This window comes from Mus musculus, chromosome 12 (assembly GCF_000001635.26).
Source record: "Mus musculus strain C57BL/6J chromosome 12, GRCm38.p6 C57BL/6J".
In the NCBI taxonomy this organism is placed as follows: domain Eukaryota; kingdom Metazoa; phylum Chordata; class Mammalia; order Rodentia; family Muridae; genus Mus; species Mus musculus.
Genome location: NC_000078.6, coordinates 34,200,895 through 34,222,860, shown reverse-complemented (window position 1 = coordinate 34,222,860; position 21,966 = coordinate 34,200,895). Strand labels below are relative to the sequence as shown.

Sequence of the window (21,966 nt, the reverse complement as noted above, 5' to 3'; positions counted from 1 at the left end):
ATTTAGCAACTTATGATCTTTTCATTTCAGTGTTTGATTATTTTTATGACCCATGCACAGTTCTTTTTCTTATAATAAGGGCTAGAGAAAGTATAACTGATTTAAGAGGAGGGTGGGAGACGAGTTTATCATCCCTAGAGTTTAGTGTGATATTGTTTTTCTTCTTAGTCCATTTTCTGTTGCCATAACAAAATAGTGCAGATTAATATATAAATGATAAAGGTGATTTGGCCACCTGCAATGCCAGCACATGGTCAAGTCCTCAGTCATAGCATGAGGAAAAAGCAGGAGAGAGAGAATAAGTCTAACAGAGTTTTCAGCAGCAAGCTGCTCTGCCCATTTCTAACCTACCCCTCGACTAAACCATGATTCTGTACATGAGGACAGAAACCTCATGACCAAACCACCATGTTACGGTCCTACTTCATACTAGTGCTGTCCTAAGGATGACATTTCCCATGCACAGGAAGATACATTTAAACTATACCAACTTCTAATTTGTCATTAAGTGATTATTATGTAAGCTTACCAAAACATATACTAAATTTACCCATTGGATATAAATGATTATAACAAAGATTAACTGTACGCAAGAAGATCAAGGAAGAATGACTTTTTGATACCTTTATGATTTCAGGTAAAGATTTAGAAGGAAATATTCTTGAGGTATAATAAAATTATTTTATAAATTTATGGATTGTGTGTTAAGGAAGCATTCATTTTTGAGCATGTCCCCAAATCATACTAAAGTGAAAAGTGTTGTGAACTGTGTGATAAACGATTATTTTTTCACATCAGACAACCCATCGTTCCTGAGCGCGCAGCCTTCAAGGATTTATAGCTCCCTGCCTTTGTGCTGGAGTCTCGTCAGCTCACTGTGATGCATGCCCACTAACCTGGGGGTTAAGGCATTTCTTGATCATGGATATATCTGACTGCTGTTCAGCTCTGGAATTCTTTATAAAATTCCAGAACTTGGGCTAGAAATTGACTTAGAGAATCCAATAAACTCGCAAGCCTTGGACAACATCCAAGCTGAATTTATAGACTGGAAGAAATATGGGCTTTCCATTGTTCTCCTTTTCACCTTTCCGGGGGTTTCTTTTGTGTCTATGTGCGTGTGCGAGTGTAAATTTATCATTTTGCTGACACTGGAGTGGAAATAACCATCGAGGGGACCAAGGTCAGGAATTTTCACTTTGGATCTTTCCTGGTCTTTCTGAACTTTGACCCAAACCTGCACCAAGAGTGAATTTCTTCTCTCTGTATGATGTTGATCTTAGAAAACAAGAGGTTGTTCTTGCAAATGAATGGCACGAGTCTAACAGCTGAGATGAATGTCGGTCAGCCCTGTGCAACTTCCAACTCCCTGTTCCTTCTCTGCCTCAGTATGGGCCTATATGATGCATGATCTGAGTCACGTGATCCTCTATTTTGTCTCAGTTGCGACAGGGTGATAAGGGCAAGGAAACGAACTTGGGTGTGTCTGAAAGACATCAGACTTCTTTGTGTGTCTGGGATGCTATCAACACAGGCGCTGTAGTGATCTGAACGGTATCTTTCTTTGCCCATGCTATTGAAAACCTATCTTGTGCTTACAGAATGGGTTTGCCGTTGTGAGGCCCCCAGGCCATCATGCGGAAGAGTCTGCAGCCATGTAAGTACCGGGGCCCACTGCCATCTTCAAGTGCCATGGTTCCTGGCAGTCACCTGCCCCGTGCATGTTTCTGAAGCCTCTAATTGTTTGCAGATGGACTGAAAACTCTCGCGAGGTACTCCCAGAAGCAGATTTATGGCTTCAGAGATCATATAGCATTTAAAAAAAATGCTCTGAACATTATTTATAATGGTTTTCCTGGATGATTTGCCTTCTTATTTCTCTGTTCTTCTCTATTCCGCAGGGGGTTCTGCTTTTTTAATTCAGTTGCAATTACCGCCAAATACTTGAGAGACCAACTAAATATAAGCAAGATATTGATTGTAGATCTGGTATGTATGCCTGGCCAGGGCTGCATTTTCAGTGACTCTAGATAAAAGGGAATAGATGTGTGTTTCTCTGTACGGTTGTCTTGCTTTTAGCACTTGCAAACAACTGAAGGGTGTGTTTCCTTTGAATGTGGAAACTCATTAAACCCGGGATTGCAGTTCTGAAACCATAAACATTCACGTTTCACTTTCATGGTGTTAACTGCAATTTAATGAGAAGAAGGCGCAGATCGGGGCAACTTTTATGATCCTTAAATGAATTGATACTTCCACAGTTAAATAGCACAACAGAACCTGAATTTACTTTTCCCTACAGAATATAGACTTTAAAAAGTCAGATGTGCTGGAAGGAATGGAGTTGCTTTGGTTACCAATTGGCCACTTCCCCCTGGTTCGCAATCATGTACCTCCCTTGTTTTGCAACACTGGTATTATTAAAACAAGTCAACATGTCACTGTGAAAAGATCTCTAGCCTCAAATGCCAGTCTGGGATGAGTCCCTGCAGGAACCCTGAGTGATTAAAAGTCAGAGGTATTGGATTCCTCCTGCATTTTAGCAGGATGAGTTCTTACACAATAGTTGTGATTTGTTTAACAAATGGTTTGTTTAAATGCAGATGACACTTGGCAGCTTGTCTAAAACGTATTCAAGAATAATGAGCTGGAGATCTGCCCCATACAAAAAGAACCAACCCAGGAAAGGGCGAGGGAAAGCCAATGGTGATTTATGAGCCCCCTTTTCAGTTTGCCTGCACTTCACCAGGAGGTGTAATAGGTTGTCTGACAAAGTATAGACAGGAAATGAACCCTGGCATCCAAGCCAAACCTGCTGCATCTGTACTTAATTAATTTTTGCAGGTGATAAAAGATTTAAAGGCAAAATATGCTAGAGGTTTTTTTTTTAAGTACAAGGCTTAATAGTTTAAATCTTGTTCATATCTGCACTCATAATTAAATCTTATTGGAAGTCATGGCATCAGCCTCCAGCCCTTAGATTTAGGTAAATGGGTATCCACGGAGGGTGAAAAGACTACTATCAAAGACACATAAAGATATATTTAGATGAAAAATGTAGAATTTAGAAAATGGAGGACTGACAATCACTTGATTAAATAAATAGGTTTATTGTAACATTTCTGCAGGTACTTCTGTATGAAGAATATGGAATTCTAATTTTCCATGTGTTTTCTAAACATACTTAAGTTTCACTGTAGTTTCATTATAGTTCACTGTTAAATAGGCTGTGTTGAAGGCTAGAGATATATCCATGAAGAGTGTTTGCAACTTTGCATAAAAAAAAGACATCCATACTTCTTTTTCCTCTTATACAATCAAAATGAAATTTTAAGTAATTAATAGTTTTGCATGAATTTTAATATATTACATTTTAAAAATATATCTATTCTTGTAGTTTTGTAAGTACTAGGCTAGCAATAGAAGCCCAAAGTTTTAAAGAAAAGATGGCAAATGAAGATCTAAGAATTTGGGAAGCAGGCAAAGTAATTGGTTAACTGTTCATTTCCTTCTTCAGAGTCATATGCTAGTCATATGCATAGATACTCATTGAGTTGTATAGTCTTTGGGTCTGACTTTAGTAATAATCTGACATGACTTTCTTCAGATTGACTTGTTGGCTCTAAGAAGTCAGTTTTCTGTAAGTTGCTGGGCTTTGAATGTGACTTTACTCCACTACCCAGTACATAAACGATACCTATTCCCCAGTGGCTCCAACAGATGAGAAGTTTTTGTTTCAGATCTTCTCAGTGTATGAAGTCCTGACCAAAGGGTGGCCTCTGAGGTCACCACCAGCCCACACCATCTTACTTTCGAGTCTTCCAAGCTCTACAGCTGCAGGGTACTTTGAGGAAATCCCTGTTTCTTCCAGATGCTGGAGAAGGAAGTTTTAAAGTGCCACAAGATGCTGAAACACCCATTGTCCCTGACCAATAGGCCTGCTCCACAAGTTACAGAGATGAAAGGTCTTCAGTGGGGGAACACCTTCATCCCTTCAGATCCCCTAGCCACACAGGCTCCAGGGCTCTTAGCAAGCAGTGTCACCCCATCATCTAATTGCTACTCTGGACCTTTTTACATCCAAGTAAATACAAAGCCAGTGGTGCGCCTCAGCTTCCATCTGGGACTGGGCCTAATCCAGATGTGCTTTGCTTGTTGGGCAGGTGTGATTCCAGTCCTGAGTGAAGTCTGTTTACTCCCTTCTCTCTCTGATGTGCTCTTCAGTATGGAGAGTGTGGTGCCGATGACCTTGTATTTCCACTTCCCAGAGCACAGCCTTGTGTTCAGGGTGGGAGTATGCCCATGAAGAAGGCTTTTCTGCCCAGTGCTAGGGAATGTGACCTAGAAGGGAATTTAGGGAGAACACAATTCTCTTTAAGCTTTGTTTTGTTTTTTTCCTTTATGATGAAAAGGTTATTTCAAATGTTTTTATATTTTAGGGAACACCATTAGTGATCAAAACCAATTAGACCTTTGTCTCTATGTAATAAATAATTATAAAGGATGATATTAACTAGAAGAACATATGATTTATTCACAGCCATTTTTTGATAAGAATGAAAACATAGAGATTGTAAATTCGTATACTTGATCTGTTTTATAGTGTATGTGTTAACTAGTAAAGTATTGATATGCATTTTTTCACAGTCCTAAGTATATCTTAGATGCAAAGTCTATTTTAAGGCTGTGATGATTCATTTTATTTTTATGGTAATTTCATATAGGCACAAAAAGGATTCTTATCTTAGTCTAATATGTATTTGTTGCCATGGAGAAACAAGCTCAGATAATTCCTAAGCAGTTAGTAGTTTGAATGTTTCCTGATAAGAAAAATGGAATAAGTAGCAAATGGTAAAACAGTATACCATGCTGTGTGTAACGCTAAAACAGTCTATGTATACACATATTATCTGTAAGTACTTGGCAGATAAATACAGAATCTAGCATTGCTTCAGGATTGGGATGAATTTTGGTATTTTATTAATAATGTCTCCCTGACTTTTTCATTTTCTGTGGACTAGATGCATTTCTTGAAATGTATCCATGAACACTCATCTCAAGCATTTCTGAAAAACAGAATATGTTATATCAGGGACAAAGTATCATTTTTATTTCCCATTTTTAAAAATTAACTTTCCCATTGCCATTGGAGAAAAAAAGTAGCCAAAGTATGATTTTTTCCTGCTTTTCTGGACTCATTTATATCCAACCAACCCTGACTCTTGCTGCTGACAAGGAAGCAGAGATGTCTCTCTATGGTTGTTTTTTTGTTAAGAGTTGTTTTGTTCTGGTTTGGTTCATTAAACATATTCTAGATATCTAGTAGCTAGCACAAAATACATTGAGACTTAAATTGTTTCATTTTTGTTTGCATAAAGAAAGTAATTGTCTTGTCTTTCCCTCTATTTTGAATATTCAGAAATCCAGGAATTAGTATATTTTCAGTTATACACACACACACACATATATGTGTATATGTATATGTATATGTGTATATGTGTATATGTATATATATATATGATGCGTTTGTCTTTAGCTAGAACAAGTTTCTGAGATGATTCTTACCTGCCTGAGCAGCATGATTTTCTGATTCCATGGGGCGTGTGTGCTATGCAAAGGAAAAGGGACTTATCATACCCTAAAGGTGACGAGCAAGCTCAGTGAAGGGTTTCAGCATCCACTGGAATGAGGCTTTGGAAGTGTCCAGTGGAACTGCGGGCTGGAGACTGGAGAAGAAAGGGATTCTGTCAGTGTCAAGGAGGATAGTCAATTTCTAAAAAATTCACCTCAAGACCATGCTAAGAGGATCAGAAAAAATAAGGATACAATTTAACTTAGCATTTTCAGTAATAAATGGATTCAAGAACTATCTCACGACTGTCTATAGATTCTTAGTAAATTATGGAAACTCTTTGAACATCAGTTGTCTTATTTTTCAGAATAGAGATAATATCATACACCCTGTGTAATTTTAAAGTTTTTAATCCAAGGTGTTTAATACCGTGCTCACTTAACAATGGTAGAAATCATTGTGGAAAACTGTAAATCTTACTGATATAAAATAAAATCCAACGTATTTAAATAGCTACAAAATACCAAAGATCTTATAGCTATGTAAGTAAGTAGTGTAAAATTTTCTCTGCATAAAATATGATCAATGCCTGTCTATATCTTTTCTCCAGACAATCTTAATGCAGTAATTGAAGTTCTTAACACTTTAGTTTTTGAATAAGGATATTTTTACCTTGTTACCCTCTTTATTGTTTCCATTAGTTATGTCAATTCTGACATGTATCTATATTAAAATAGAAATATCAACTTTTGAATTTTTATCATCTACAAGTGTCCAATAAATTCTTTACTAATTCATTGATAATAGGAATTTTTTTTTAAAATAAGAAGTTGTGGAAGTGTGGGAAAGCCAGAAACCTGAGGGTGGAACCTGGGAGAAAAGCCATGAGACAATCAGTATTGGGGAGACAGATTGAACTGGATTGCATAAATCCCTGCGCCATCTTCCTGCTTTGGCCCAAATCATTTACCAGCTAACGAGCTCATGCCCCTGTTTATTCTACTCTTGCTGTCCTGATTCTAGCAAAATGTAGTATGAAGTCCTTTTCCCATCTGGCATCTTTGTTGAAGTGACTCTAACTGCTGAGGGATTGCTAACTGAATTGAATGCTTCAAGAAAGCCAATTTATTCAGCTGGTTGCAAAGCCTTTGACCTTAATGGTGGGACTTGGCAAATCAAGGCATACAAGTATGGTTTAGTGTTCTATCAAGAATTGTGAAAATGCTCTGTGAGCCATAGATCCTCCTGAAAAAGACTAGTTTTGTAGTTTAAACATTAGTCTTCTTTTTTTCCAGAGGCCAATGAGGCTAGTTAATTAAGCCTGAGGGGTTATGAACTGTTGGCAGTTAATAAGTCATAAAATTCCTCCATAAAACAGGATGCAAGATTCCATCACTGAAGCAAGAGTACAAAGCCCCGGTGTATAAATATCTAATTGTACCGAAGGACTGGGCTTTCTCAGTGACTGCTCATCTGGAGTCTCCAGGGCATGCTCGCTGTGGTTTCCTGATTTTTAGAAGCCAGTTTAAAAAAAAAAAATAAGAGCATTAAAGGGTAATTTGCCTGAAAGTTCAGGAAGTAGAGGGGGTGGTGTAGAAGTAGCCTGAAAGGGAGAAAGAGAAAGACAGGGTGAGAAGACAGAAAATGAGAAGAAGGGTGGGGTAGGAAGAGAGGGAACAAGAAATCACGAGAGCTGTCTCCAGAGTCAGATGTGACGGAATTTGTCATCTGTTTTCTTTTCCCTGTAGGATGTTCACCATGGAAACGGTACACAGCAGGCCTTTTATGCTGACCCCAGCATCCTGTACATTTCACTCCATCGCTATGATGAAGGGAACTTTTTCCCTGGCAGTGGAGCCCCGAATGAGGTTCGGTTTATTTCTTTAGAGCCCTGCTTTTACTTGTATCTCGCAGGTAATTGCATTGCGTGATTACCCCTAATTTTCTTGTCCTTTGCTGGTGTTTTAAATTACACCAGATTACCCACTCGTCCCACAGGACCAAGAACCAGCACAGAACAAGTGCATAACCCAGAGCACTGGTTGTCAAGCGGAGTTGGGTTGATTTGACGCTGTGTTTGATGTTTACTTCAAGAGCTCCCATGTGCTCGTTCCCCCTCCTTTTGTTTCTTTCCTTTCTTCCCCATCCTTACCCACAGTGGCGTGTTTTTCTCTCCCCAGGTTGGAGTAGGTCTGGGAGAAGGCTACAATGTAAACATTGCCTGGACAGGTGGCCTCGACCCCCCTATGGGAGATGTTGAGTACCTTGAAGCGTTCAGGTTGGTACTTCTTTCTCTCTCATCCTAGAAAACACCACATGCGAAAGAGAAATGTGAATTTCTAGGGCAAAGTGTCACTACAAAGTCATGTGGAGATACTTGTAAGAAAATAAGGGTTATCAAGACCTAGTTGCATTTACACGGCTATATTGGCCAGTGACCAAGGCTTGCTTCCCTGTCACTCCAAAAGGGGAAAATGTATTATTAGTTGACTTTGTCTGGAAACGTCTGCCCATTATAATAAGTGAAGTGATTTAAAATAGACATTTGCATATTCTATGGTCAGAGAAGACCTTTAGTATCTGTGGAACTTTGTAGAGTAAGCATTTTCTAAACAAAACTCTCTTTGGACTTCTCAAATCATTGCATTGGCCTGGGCTGTCCCATCTAATAGCAAAAGACTTTTGTATATTTCCTGCTCTCGTTAAAATGTTAGCCCATTGCTTGTTTTCAGCTTGTCTGGGAGTAAATTCTGTCATTTGTGCTTTTACTAAGCAAAGGTCCTTAACAGTTAATTCAAACAAGAGAAAGAAGAAATTAAAATCGTGTGTTGTTCTGGCTCTTTCTCTATCATGATCTGTCTCTGTCACTGTCTCTCTGCCTTCCCTCATCTCCATTTCTTTCTCCTCTGTGAAGTTTTAAAAGGAGCATTTCTTTTCTGGAATGAAAATACATACATACATACATACATACATACATACATACAATGTTTTTGGAAAGATCTGTTTAAGGAGAAATCTTACTTTATCTCCACATGAGCCCCAGCTCGCTGGATTCCAGGAGATTTAACCCACTGGTGCTGTGTAACTTCCAACATCTTTTGTTTAGTTAAAAGCAAAAACTAAACATCTGCATGAAAATAAACAGGAGATGTATTTGTGGTTTTGCAATGTACCATTTATAAATGCCCGAGAAGAGAGGTCATCTATGGTATATCTGAGCAAAAGGGAATTACGGGGAAGATTCAACTCTTCTGAGTTGAATGCAACTCTGCTGAGTTTCCAATAATCTCTGTACCATGTATTCTCCCATTTCTTATTGAAAAAGGTCACTTCTCAGTAGATAAGAAGACCACAGAACTGATAGAAAAGGAGTTACTATAGAATAACAGTGCTTCAGTTGGTATTTGAGATACAAAGGAAAATTGTACCTACATTTTTAGATGTATATTTGGGGGGGAAGCACAGAAAAATGTTCACAATACTTAGAGGAACAAAAACATAAACAATTTTATATACTATAAACATGGGCTGCATGTAAAGAAATCTTGCTTTACTTAGCAGGGCGTTTAAAAATTATTATTTTAAAAGTTATATCTTGAAGGAACTTTAAGGACTTTGTGATGATAATATTATTAACATAAACCACATATAAAGCTAATGTGCTTACATAGTACAGTAAGTTATCAGCACAATGTAGAAGTGAATCTTGCATGGGCAGTGGTGAATGGCAATTTACATTTTGTTACTCTTTATACCCACATCAAAAAAATAAATGGTATATGAGTTGGTTTCCTTTGGACATAATGTCACTCAATAATATACAAACAGATACTAAGTGTGCTTTATTATTCTGTGGTTGAAACAGTAAATTAATCTGAAAAGGTGCTTTATGCTAGCTCTTCTGTAGACATATTAGTAAACTGTTCATTCAATGTTATCTAAGTTTAATTACAAAAGCCGCCTTATATATTACTACAGGAGTTAAAAACTGTAGCGTGTGATTTTCATAGTTATCTAGGAACTAGATTTTAAACTATAACAATCCCAATTAGTTGAAAACTCTATCATGGCTATTCTATTTTAAATGTTTATGCCTGGAAATACTTGTGACTTTGCTACGTATGAGTCAAGAGAGTAAGCAATTCATTCAAAAAGTATTTCTTAAATGTGCTGTGTGCAAAGGGCTGTGGTGATCAGAATTGCAGACTTTCTTGCTCTCAGGCAGTGAAACTCTTAGAGAAGTGATGTTCGGCTATTCTACAGACAACCTGGCTTAGGCAGAGAGGTCTTCCTCTTCCTGAAAGATCAGGTAAGAGTAGGAACTATTGCTCTCAGTCTGTTAAGTGTGAGAAGTTTGCTAGGGAACAAAGGAACTTGGCTGTGTGGGGAAGAAGGTAGATCCATACCAGGCAGAGTGAGGACTGAATGGTCTGGAGTCATGAGGTTCTCTATCACTGTTACCTCAAAGGCAGGGAGGGACCTTGGGTAGAAGGTGAAGGTGTCATAATTCATACAGTCTTTGGCCCTGCTTTATGTATTGGTTTGGCTGTCCGTGGTCATTTGAATGGGGATGTCCCCACAAGGATCAAATGTTTGAATACTTGTTATCCAGTTAGTGTCTTCTTGAAGAGGATTAAGAAGTATGGCCTTGTGGGAGGAGGTTTGTCACTTTGGTAAGAAGTTTCAAAAGACCCACCATTTGGATCGCTATGTAAACTCAAAGCTGTTCAGGCCACTGCACCTCTTTGCCACCATGATCTCTAACCTTCTGAAACTGGGGAATCAATTAAACTCCATTATAAGTTATCTTGATCATGATATTTTACCACAGAAATAGAAGAATAACTAAGACAGAAGTTGGCAAAGGGTTGCTGTTACAGACATGACCTTGCAGTTTTCTAGATGAAAGTGAAAGGCTTACTGGTAGTTCAGGCAAGAAAAGCAGTTAGATAAGCCGTTAGATGCTGTAAGCAGGGCTTAATGGGCAGCCTAGTTGGAGCCTTGAAGACAGAGATGAGATTGTTTAGACTGTGGAGGCCCTGCTCAAGGAACTTCAGGAGAAGCTAAGACTTCAACAGCTGCGTGGCTAGAGGGCTAAGGACGGGACTACTCTGCCCTTGCCCTAAGAATTTGCCTGGGGTTAAATTAAAAAGTAAAGAATTAATTTCTTTGGCAGAGATTTCCAGACAGCCTAATATTTACTCTGTCATATGGTTATTAGTAATCACTTGTATGCAGATCTACAATGTAAATAAACAAATGGGACAAAAAGAAACACCAAATGAACAGTTTGAAGAGAAAAAGGGAACTAGGGGATCTAATGTTGGAGCCAAGACCTGGGCTGAAAGAGAAGAGATTCAGGGAGAAGTCTTATACGAAGTGGAATAAAGGGAGGCATGGATGCCCTCAAGGCAAGGTGCTGCCCAGCTTAGCCTTCAATTTGTGAAAGGAAAAGGCCAGAGAAACTGTTTGCTCCTAAAAAGCTACAACAAAGAAAATCCTTTACAAATGTGATTCAAGTCAGCTCTATCCTCAAGTCAGCAGACCAATTTGGCAGCATCCTCTATGTGGGTCTAGCTTTAGAGTCATAAAGGATTCACTAGATGTAGTCTACCCCTACAATTTAGGAGCCTTTAAGGCCAGGTAGCATGTTGCAGATCAGCCCCTGCAGCCCCGAGAGAACAAAAGGCTCTGAGAGGCCATTACCCAACACCTTGAAAATGAAGCTTAGGATGTGCTGGAGACTCCAAGATGAAGACTATGAAGATTTGAACTTGGACTAGATGCATATTGCATTACAATATGACCATAGGTCTATGCAGGCCAGGGAACAGAATGTGGATGTTTGAATGAGAATGGCTTCTATAAGCTCATATGTATGTTTGAACACTTGGTATCTGGTTATTGTCTCTTTGGGGAGGATTAGGAGGAAGTATGCTAGAGGAAGGGGTAGGCTTGGAGGAGGTTCTAAAAGACTCATTCCTTTTGAGTTAGTTCTTTTGTTCTCCTACTTGAGGATCAATACATTATCATTACCACCATGCATATTATATCATTGTGGATTCTAACCCTCTGAAAAATATAAACCCATGTAAAATAAATGCTTTCTTTTATAAGTTGCCTTGGTTATGGCCATTAGTCTGAGCAATAGAAAAGTAACTAGGATACTATTATCTATTTATCTATTTATCTATCTACCTACCTACCTATCATCTATCACCATCAATTTGCATTCAAAAATTTGCATTTAGTCAGAATTAATATCATACACACATGCTACATATATGTGTCATGATAACTATTACAGGTATATAATGTATATATAGTATAATTAAACAGTAATTATTTTTATCATTATTAAATGTATATGTGGCATGCATGTATCTGCCTGTTTGTATGTTTGTGGGTGTAAGTCTATCCATGTGTGCTTCTATGTGTTAAAAGGCCAGAGGCTGAGTGACAAGCTATATCTTGCTTATGAGACTCTCTACTGTATTTATGGAGACAGGGCCTTTTGCTAGACCACAAACATACAGATTATCTCTATTTGCTCTGAGGATGACCTGTTTCTGCCTTCTTAGTGATAGGGTTACAGGAGGTCCACCATGTTTACTTGACTTTTATGTAAGATTTGAATTCTGGTCTTCATTTATCTGCTGCTGCATCCCCCCCGTCTCATGAGTTACATTCCAGTGTAGTATTAGCATCCATGTATATTGCTGTCCTTTTGAAATGTTTCTTATAGGTTTGTTTGTTAAGATCCTGATCCCACACTAAGGGTGCCATAGGAAGGTGGTGGAACTTCAGGAGATAGGGAAGGCTCTGAGAAGAAGTTAGGATGTTCTGAGTGTGTTGAAGTTGTAATATACGTTTCCTTTCTTTCTTGGTGCCTCCGGAGCTCCGTGAGGTGAAGAGTTTTCTTCTTCTTTTCAGTCATGATGTTCTGAACTAATACAGTCTCAAATGACCATGAATGGAAACTTTGGAATCCTTAGTCAGAACAAGCATTCCCCATGTCAAGTTGATTGCCTCAGGTGTTTTGTTACAGTCTCTGGCTTAAAAATGATAAATAAAAATAGAGTCTAACCATTAAGACCATTCTTTTTTCCCCAGCTTTTAAATGGCAAATGTTTCTGGTATCCACGTTTGAGTGTAGACAGAGGAGGTAGGAGAACATGTATACAGTGTATTTTCTCTTTCCTTGATTTTTCATTGCTTCTTAGCTGTGATAAGTGTCTATGCAAGGAAAACCTCTTCCTAGTGAACATATTCAGAGTAATTTGATGGACTGTATCAACATCAACCATGCATTTTACTCTATAGCTTCTGTAATGTCCCTTCTCTATGACAAGATGAAAACTCTGCATAGACAAGCATTTCCACATTTATTGTGTACTTCACTTTAAAAAATGAAATAGCTAAATTATTGCAGATGATTTATTATTTTGTGCCAAGCAGTTATCAATCACCTCTGAAATAATTGAAGGGTAAAGCTAACACTTCATAAGTGTTTTAGAAACTTTTAATAATATTAAATTTAATTTGTGTTAAACTAAGATGTGTTTCCAAGGTTACCATTTATGAGCCAATTATAGATGTTTACAATGAAGTCTTATATTCCAGGTCCTAGATTAGAAACTTTAGAAGAATTAGGGCTAACAAGCCAAGCGGTGGTAGCACACAACTTTGGTCTCAGCCATTAGGGGGCAGAGGCAGGCAGATTTCTGTGAATTTGAAGCTAGCCTAGTCTACAGAGGGATTTTCAGAACAGCTACACAGAGAAACCCTATCCCAAACAACAACGAACAAAAAACAACAAAGAACAACAACAAAAAGAATTAGGGCTATTTAAAATTTTGAATGTAAAATTTTCACTGTACTGCTAACTGGAAGAGCTATGGTCTGAACTTAGAGCTTTGTTTTACCCTCTAAGCCTGTGTACCTTACCACATTGCTCTTCTCCTATGTCCTAAGCTACGGATAAAGGACAGCAAATATTTCCAAACTTTCTAAGACTTCTAAGGAGCCCTGTGCTGCAAAGCCTACCCAGAGCTCCTGACTGAGTCACAGAGTTCATCCACGAGACCAGTTGCCTGACTCAGAGTGGAGACAGGGGAATGAGAAGACTCAGGTTTAAAGGAGCCCAGAAAAGCTTGAAAATGCTACCTGCAACTTTGAACATCCGTTCACTTGCTTAGAGAATGCCAGATATCTTCTTTTTCTTCTAGAGCTATCAGGCTGCATACTAAACACCAATGGATCATTTAAGACATCATTTAAACAATGACCTATGATCCTAATTTTTTTACAATTAATTTTTAAAGTGTCTAATTCTATATGAAGGATTATTATTGAACTCATTATTTTACATACTAAAATTGCTATTGTTTGTTTTTAGTGGGCTAATGCTGCCTCTATGTTACTCCTATAGTCATATTTAATGAGCAAAACAACTCTACATAGTTTTCTTCCATGTAACAACTGCCAGTAAAAAAGGAAGATAGTGGCAGAACTTGACATCTTGCCCATTTTACTTAACAAATGAGTGACAATTCACCTCCTTACAGTTTTTGTTTTTGAGATTATAATATAATTGCATCATCTCTCTGTAATTCTTTCTTCCCTCCAAACCCTCTCATATGTCCGTCCCTACTCTCTTTCAAACTTGTAGCCTTTTTTCATTAATTGTTTTTATGTGCACATATATATTTGTGTGTGTGTGTATGTGTATATGTATATATATATGTGTGTGTGTGTGTGTGTGTGTGTGTGTGTGTGTTATTAAATATAGCAATCTCAGTCTGCATATTGTCCCTCACATATGTATTTTCAGGGTTGACCATCTGGTATTGGATAAGCAAATGTTGTACCTTTTCCTGAAGAAGACTTTCTCCCTTTATCAGCATGTGTTGGCTGCCTATCATTTAGGGTTTGGGTCTCATGAGCTTTCTCCATCCACTTTGGTATGTCCATAATTATGATCCTTCTTAAGCTCATGTTTGAGCAGTCATATTAGTGAGACTTTATGGGTGTGGCTTCCGATATTACTAGAAAATACATTCTCACAGAAAAGTCTCTTTTCCTATGCTTCTTAAAATCTTTCCAACCCCTTTTTAAAAATATTCCCTGAGCCTTAGGTGAGGAAATGTTTTATAGATGTATCTACTGGGATTGAGCTCTACAACTCTGCAGTTTGATTGGTTGTGGTTATCTGTTGTGGTCTCCATCTATTGCAAAAAGAAGTGTCCTTCATGGGGGATGATATGTGTACAATGACAATTATTTAGAACATAGTTTGTGATTATGCTGGTTTAGCAAAGCATAGGTTCTTATGCAACATACCTGACTTCACTCGCCCTGTAAACTTGGCTATGTGTTCATACTAGTCATGATTTCCATCTTTTTTTAACAGGTCCTAAGTCCAATTAGAGAGCAGATTGTTGCTACCAAGGTTTATGTGCCTGTTAGGTACCATAAGGTTAGCATGCTTTGGTGGTCAGTGATGTGGTTCACAGGCATCATAATTGGGTAGGACTGTTGGTTGACTCCTTGCTTTGGAAATTTGCAGAGTATCTTCTTGTAATATAAAAGTCCTTAAGGAGAGGGCATTCAGGTCAGTTCCACATCAGAGGTCTCTTGGTTCTATTTCTGAAATGCATGGTATCTTCATTAATAGGGACTTACTGTCTACGTCTAGGATCAACCAAGGGCAACAACAATAGACTTTATGTTGTGGGAGTTCCTTGGACATCCCTGACCAACAACTCAAAAGAGAACATCTCATGTCTGGTATTGGTTTTCTCTTACATAATCTTCAGCTCTTAGAAGGGACATTGTCAGCCCCTAGGAGAAAAGTCCATTTAAAAGCCTGGTGGTGGTGGCTCACACCTTTAATCCCAGCACTTGGGAGGCAGAGGCAGGTGGATTTCTGAGTTCGAGGCCAGCCTGGTCTACAAAGTGAGTACCAGGACAGCCAGGGTTATACAGATAAACCCTGTCTCGAAAAACCGAAAAACAATAAGTGTGTGTGTTAAAGTTTTTTTTTAACTGTATAATTAATTGCATGATTTTTCAGACATCATTGTTTTTTTACTCACCTCCAGCTCCCCTTTCCTATGGTCCATATCCATGGACTTCATAGTAAGTGTACAATATTTGAAAGCAACCCTACAAATCATTTTGATACATTCTTTTCTTGTCTTATTCTCCAAACAGTACAGGATTTATAGAATTTATATTACTTTAGGTATTATAAGTCATTTAAGAGTAATTTGAGGAATATGGGTAGAAGCTAGGGGTGGAATGTTGAGGAAGACAGTTTGTCTATTGTGCCAAACCCACAGTTTGATCCCTGCCACCATAAAATTCATTGATTGATTAAAGTATATAGGCAAATGAGGAATGGTTTTAAACAAATATAAATGTTTAAAATGTAAAACAAACATTTTATAAAAAGGCTATACGGGACGTAAGTTCCTGCAAATTTCAGTTTCTACGGGGATCAAGCACCTACAGATGAGTGGAGTCTATGCCAGCCCCTGAAATGTGGGCTCATTGGGCATATGCTAAAGACATAACTGAGCAAGGGACTCAGAGCATCCATCTATATAAACATATCTTAGTTTTAAGAGTATTCAACAAACTATATTATTCACATTGTTAACATATTATATTCACATTGTATCATGAAAGTAGCTACGTTCACAGGTATTTGCCATCAATGAAACTTTCCAATGCATTATACTTTGTAGCTACTTTCATGAATATTTGCCATTGATGAGACTTTCCAAAAGGCAAATGCAGGTAACATAAACTGTACAAAGAAAGTCATCTCAAGACAAACCCAGCTAAGAATAACTGGATTTGACTGACTCTTTTCAGCATGCTGAAAGTGAGATTCTAGAGTTATCTTCTCTAGGGAATAAAAACTTGTCTTATAAACCTTGATAGTATTATTATAAACACCACCTTCCCATTTCTTGACTTAAGAAGTAACTGTTTCATAAAAATAATTGTCATGTATTCTGTGTTATGTAGTTTACTAAAAATCATTGGCCAAATAACCAGCTTAAAGATATTAAAAGGGCAGCTTCTTGCTTCTTAGTTAAACCTGTCAAGACACTGGGTGATGCAAGAGTAGTTCTACCACTCTCTGTCTCTTGCTTTATGTCTTCAGTACCTAATTATTTACTTACTTTATAAACAAGTTTAACGTTTAGTATTGTAAAACTGCAGTACCAGATACCCGGTCTGTTCTGAGCTCATCATTCAAACTTTCAATACTGTCTCTGAGACAAGGTCTTCAAAATAAAAGTAATGTCTACCCATGATTCCTCTGCTGGTTATAAAAATGGAATAAATTTTACTGCCATGCTCTTAGCATACACACTCATCTGACAGCTACTAAATAATGTTTAGCCTCGCATGTATGCTCTTACCACAGATCAACAGCAGATCATTTTGAGCAAGATACATAAATGAGTACATCTTATTAACTCTCGTTGTTGTTCTACCAAACTCATCATCATTTTATAATTCATTTTAGAAGACTATTTCTAGAATTCCTTGTTATGTTCACAGACTGAAGGAAAGGTTACTTTCTTCTAAGAAATTAAATAAGATCATAAGTTAATGTCTACATGTTGTTTCCCCACTTTGGTAAGGACAACTAAGTAAGTATTGTTCTAGGAGTATTGTTCTTATTTTAATATAATTTAATGTTAAATTGAATAAAAAACAATACCAGTGGGACAAGAAGAATATAATGATAATAATAGCTAGATAGAGAATGCACTGAGTTTGTATTATTTGGCAGATGTTTGTTTTCAAAATCCTTGGGACTTTTAAAAAATGCTATGCTTTTCCAAGTGAAGATACCAAACCTGTTGAGTAGATCTGGGTTTCTTGATGTCACATGGCTTCACAATGATGATCCAGCACTTTGCTGGCCAGGCCATGTGGCATCAGTTTCAAGACTGTATTTGTCAGTCCCAAATGACAAATGATGGCTCCTCTGACTAAAGTACAGGTGACAAAATCATACAATAGTAAGATTTTGTTTTCAAATGCTTGGGCACCTAAGTCGGTAATGATAGTAATATTTTAAATTTGAAAAGTTCCTCTTAGATTTTACTTCCTCTGTTTCACATATGTCTACGAGCTTTCCCTGTGTCTCCATTTGATATAGTAAGAACATCTATCAAATCACACCAAACCCCTATGACCTTCATCCTTTCTGATCACAAGGCTTTTATTTACAATAGATATTTCTTTTTTTGTGAAAAGAAACATGTTCTTCTCACATAGATTATTTTTAATAATAAGCATGTCATAAGACCTAAAACAAGTTAAACTCTGGTAGAATACAGAATGATAGATGCACTTTTAATCCCATTTTTGAAAGAAAAAATGATTTGTTGTCATTTGAAGATCAGTCTCAATACTTTCAAATGATTTGGGGATTTTAATTTTTTGTAATAGCTGTGGTTGATGCTGCCCTGTCTTGGAATGAATCCTCCACCATCAGTCACAAATAAATACATTATGCTTATGATAGTGTGTTCTTTCTCAAGGATGCCCAAGACATTTTAGGAATGAGGATAAAATTTCAAGAAACAATTTGCCAATATGAAATACTGAACATATCAAGTTGGCCCTGCTACCTCCTTTCCCAGGCTATTTATCATAGCTTACAAATCAAGCCCACATTTTCTTTTTCTGAAAGACTTGGATAATAAATACGATGTGGGACTCAAATCTGAACTTGTCAATCAATCCGGGGAACAAAGCAGTAATGACTTTCATCTATTAATATTTTATTTCAAGAGAAAGCCCTATGTATAAATTTATGACTGTTGCAAGCTACAGTTTTATTCCTTGTCTATATTCTCTTCTCTATATTCATAATGTTGAGATAATTCAAGAAATTTGATCAAAACCGTTCACAAAATATCCAGAAGAATAAACTTTAGAAACTGGTCAGCTCTATCTGCTCTTTTGCTCTGGGAATAAACATAAGAGCATTTTCCTCATCTGTGCAACATATTGTACCAATTTTCATCAAAAAATTACAATTTCTATAGGTGTGTGTCTCTTGATACCCTTAGAATTTCTGCTCTTTGACCCTGAGAGAAAATTGATCTTATGCACACCTGTCTTCCTCTCAAAGCTTGCAAACTTGATTTCGAGCTGAGCATCAAAGAGATATGATATTATTAGACAGTATGGAGCTCAAGTTAACAGAGACCAGAAAATATCTTGCTGTCCTAAAGTTGGAAATGAATGGTGTCTTTAGTGGACAACTTCTTAAAGGAATTCAAATGCTATCATTTACTTTTAAAATTTATTTTAAAGGGTCAGATATACTATTAAAAATTAGAGAAAATATTTTTCTTTCCCTAAATGAGTTCTAAAGCCTAAAATTTTCAGGAATTTGTACAATAATTAAACAATTTTCCAAGTAATAAGGGGTAGTTAAAAGAATGGCTATATTTAACTACCATGTTTCTTTAACCATTTTTTTATAAGACAGGTCAGTTGTGTGCTTAACAATGATATGTTTTCATTTTTAACATGAAAACTGAATTACAAAGCTCACATCTTGTATAAAATCCTCCCAATTTGTATGAGGATCCCTGAGACACCGGGACTAGAAATCCAGTCTGTAAAACATTATTGTGAAGGTTTTTCCAGGCTAGAAATAGCAGATTCATTGGACTGACAGGTTAAATGATTTTACTGTTATGCAGTATCTGTGATATAACCAGAATGAAAGATTAATATATTGTAGAAATGATGATGTTTCACCATTGTTTTGTCTTGTTTCGCCTTGTTTTGCTTTCAAAGTTCTATTGACTATTTGAAGACTTTGCTGCATTTACAGCCAAGGGAAAGCTCTGGTCTGGCCTAAACTAAACTCACTCAGCCAACAGCTCCCACAGTACAATGTCTTTGATTCTTAGTGTGGCTGTTTAAAAAAAAAAAAAAAGTTCTTTTCTCATTCCATGATTTTACATCTAAAGCTTGCCAAAACTAGATATATTGGGATGATAACTAACATGGGAAAAACAGAGCATTACAATATACCATGAGTATAAATTTGTAGTCCTTTTGTGAGAACTAAATAAATATTATGATTTACTATGGGGAATTTATTCATTGACTTCCTCCAGTGGGGAAATCATACTCCTGAAATTTCGTCTTCTCCAGGAGCCTGAAGGGCAGGCAGGTTTGAGAGACGCACATGATGTAGTGGCAGCATTTTCAGGGACAGTTCCAATATTTGTGGGGCACAAACACCTGGATGGTGGACTCAGTTTTCCAACTTTTATCCCCATGATTTGATGTTATGGATGAAACTTGCAAATCAACATCTGTTCTCATTTACGTAGGCATTTAAACTCCTCTGGCACCCCTCGGGAAGGCAAAAGCTTAGCCTTGTATCTGGTAGAAATCTGCCCATCTTTCTTGTGGGCACAGCAGAAGTGGGTGCTGGTTGTCTAAACGCATTCAGAGGAACAGATTGATGGAAAGCCACATGGAAGACAGTGTGTGTATGAACTGCAAGAGGAAGATGGTAAAAAGCATTCCTACCATAGTGGCTCATATTTCATAATACAGGAACCATGAAGAGAGATTAATGATTGAGTCTGTCTTGAAGCTCAGCAGAATTTTAAATCTATCCACATCTCAAATTGAGGACATTTTACTTTTAAAACACATTCATATATTATCTTCTGTGATAAAGGGATATGCCTTATTGCACTTAAAATCAAAATGTTGGATTCCTTAGGATGTGAATTTTTGGCTGGGTCACACATTCATGAAATAATAGCAGTATTGAAGTTACCGATGTAGACTGAATTTGAGAAACAAATGAACACTTTTAATGAAACAGGAGCCAAACGCAAAAAAATTAAAATGTGGCTTGTTCAAAACCTGATATGGAATAAGATGAGTGTAAGTTGAAATATGTTCTCTCCTCTGTACCTCCAGTTTTAGACACTGTCTTTTAGATGCTCTGCTGCTCCAGTCTGACTTAATGCTTGCCAGTCCCTACCCCAGACACATTTCTGTCACTTTAACCTTTTGGGTGTTCAGAAATTCTACAGTAAAAATATCATTTCAGAAATATAACATCTCTCCAGCAAATATAATTACGCTCGGTGACCCAGCAGGTGGAAAAGATGAGGGTGAGTCGTATCAACCTCTTTATGCAGCACATTAATTTCTACAGAGAACTAAACTCTGCCCAAGGTATGCGAATATATTCCATTCTGTTGAGGGTTTTTTTTTGTTTTTTTGAAAATGTAAAATTAAACAATTATATGATAAGCCATTGCTCCTTAATTTGCAGTACCGCTTTCAATATCTTGTCTTTGTTGTAGAAGAGCATGTAAGACCCAATAGGGTCAATAGGCTTGGGAAGCTACAAGGTAGGAAAGGCTTCATGCTATGGTCAAGGGCAAACACAAAATCCTGGATCAAGAAGGGCTCACGAGATGCAACCTGAAATTTTCTTCTCTCGTAATCTTTGGTGAAGTGTATTGTCTTATAAAATGTCTGCATGCTCTCCTTGGGAAGGACTTCTAACTGTAACTGAACCACAAGGCTGCCCCCTGGTGCTTTATGTATTGTTTAATTGTTTGCCTTTGGTGAATGTTTTTATTAAAAGCCCATTATTTAGAGTAGGACCAAAGTGTCACTTTAAGAACAACAGAGGCAGAGCTGTTCAGCGGAATAGTTCCTTTTCATGGGTGTGTTTAATGCACACTGGATGCAGCTAATGAGCTGAAATTTCTTCTTGTAATACTTCAAAAAGAGCAACAACAACAACAAACAAAATTCTCCTTTTTTTATTTTCCTCTAATAAAAGGTGACTGGATTGGCTGTAAGAGCCATACTTGAGGATGGCTGTGCCCCAGCCAGGAGACGAGAACGGTGTCTGTCTGTGGTCATCTGCTCTGTCTGCCTCTGTTGTAGGGGATTTTGTTTCCAGTCACATACACTTCTCTGCACGTGGCCCTGGGATCATGGGAGGCAATGAAGTATGTGAGTTTCTCGGAGTGTTTACCAGGCCCTTTTGTGTTTCAGTGTATATCTGAGTGGGAGAGATAGGCCTTATTGTCTTCGGATTCTTCATAGTCTGTTTGCCAGGAAACTTCATCTCAGATTTTTTTTCCCAGCACACATTAGGCCCAGGAGTATTTTGAATTCAGTGATTCTAATGCTTGAGGTTCTTCTCTCTGAATAGCCCTTCTCTTATAGCTTCACCGGCACATTGGTCGCTTGCGAATTTGTTAGGATTTGACTCTGGAGAAAGTTCAGTGTTTGCCACCAGGTCCTCACAGACAGCAAGTAAGAGGCCTTTTCATTGTTTAGCTGTCTTCTTCCAG

The 21,966-nt window shown here is 37.6% G+C and overlaps 1 protein-coding gene and 1 long non-coding RNA gene across 28 annotated transcripts in view; one reads left to right on the top strand and one right to left on the bottom strand.

Annotated features, from left to right (window-relative positions):
* Positions 1-21,966, top strand: part of Hdac9 (histone deacetylase 9) — an 869,516-nt gene that overhangs the window by 694,235 nt on the left and 153,315 nt on the right. For all 27 annotated transcript variants that reach the window (XM_030246984.1, XM_006515264.4, XM_006515266.1 and 24 more), the window contains 4 exons: positions 1,602-1,657; positions 1,902-1,989; positions 7,321-7,440; positions 7,753-7,850. In XM_030246984.1, coding sequence (XP_030102844.1) covers positions 1,602-1,657; positions 1,902-1,989; positions 7,321-7,440; positions 7,753-7,850 — 362 coding nt within the window. The remainder of the gene's footprint in view (positions 1-1,601; positions 1,658-1,901; positions 1,990-7,320; positions 7,441-7,752; positions 7,851-21,966) is intronic.
* Gm51984 lies at positions 3,064-7,787 on the bottom strand. The gene is made up of 3 exons (XR_003950195.1): positions 7,725-7,787; positions 5,566-5,726; positions 3,064-4,341 (listed from the first exon to the last, which is right to left on the bottom strand). It is a non-coding gene; the product is annotated as a predicted gene, 51984 (long non-coding RNA).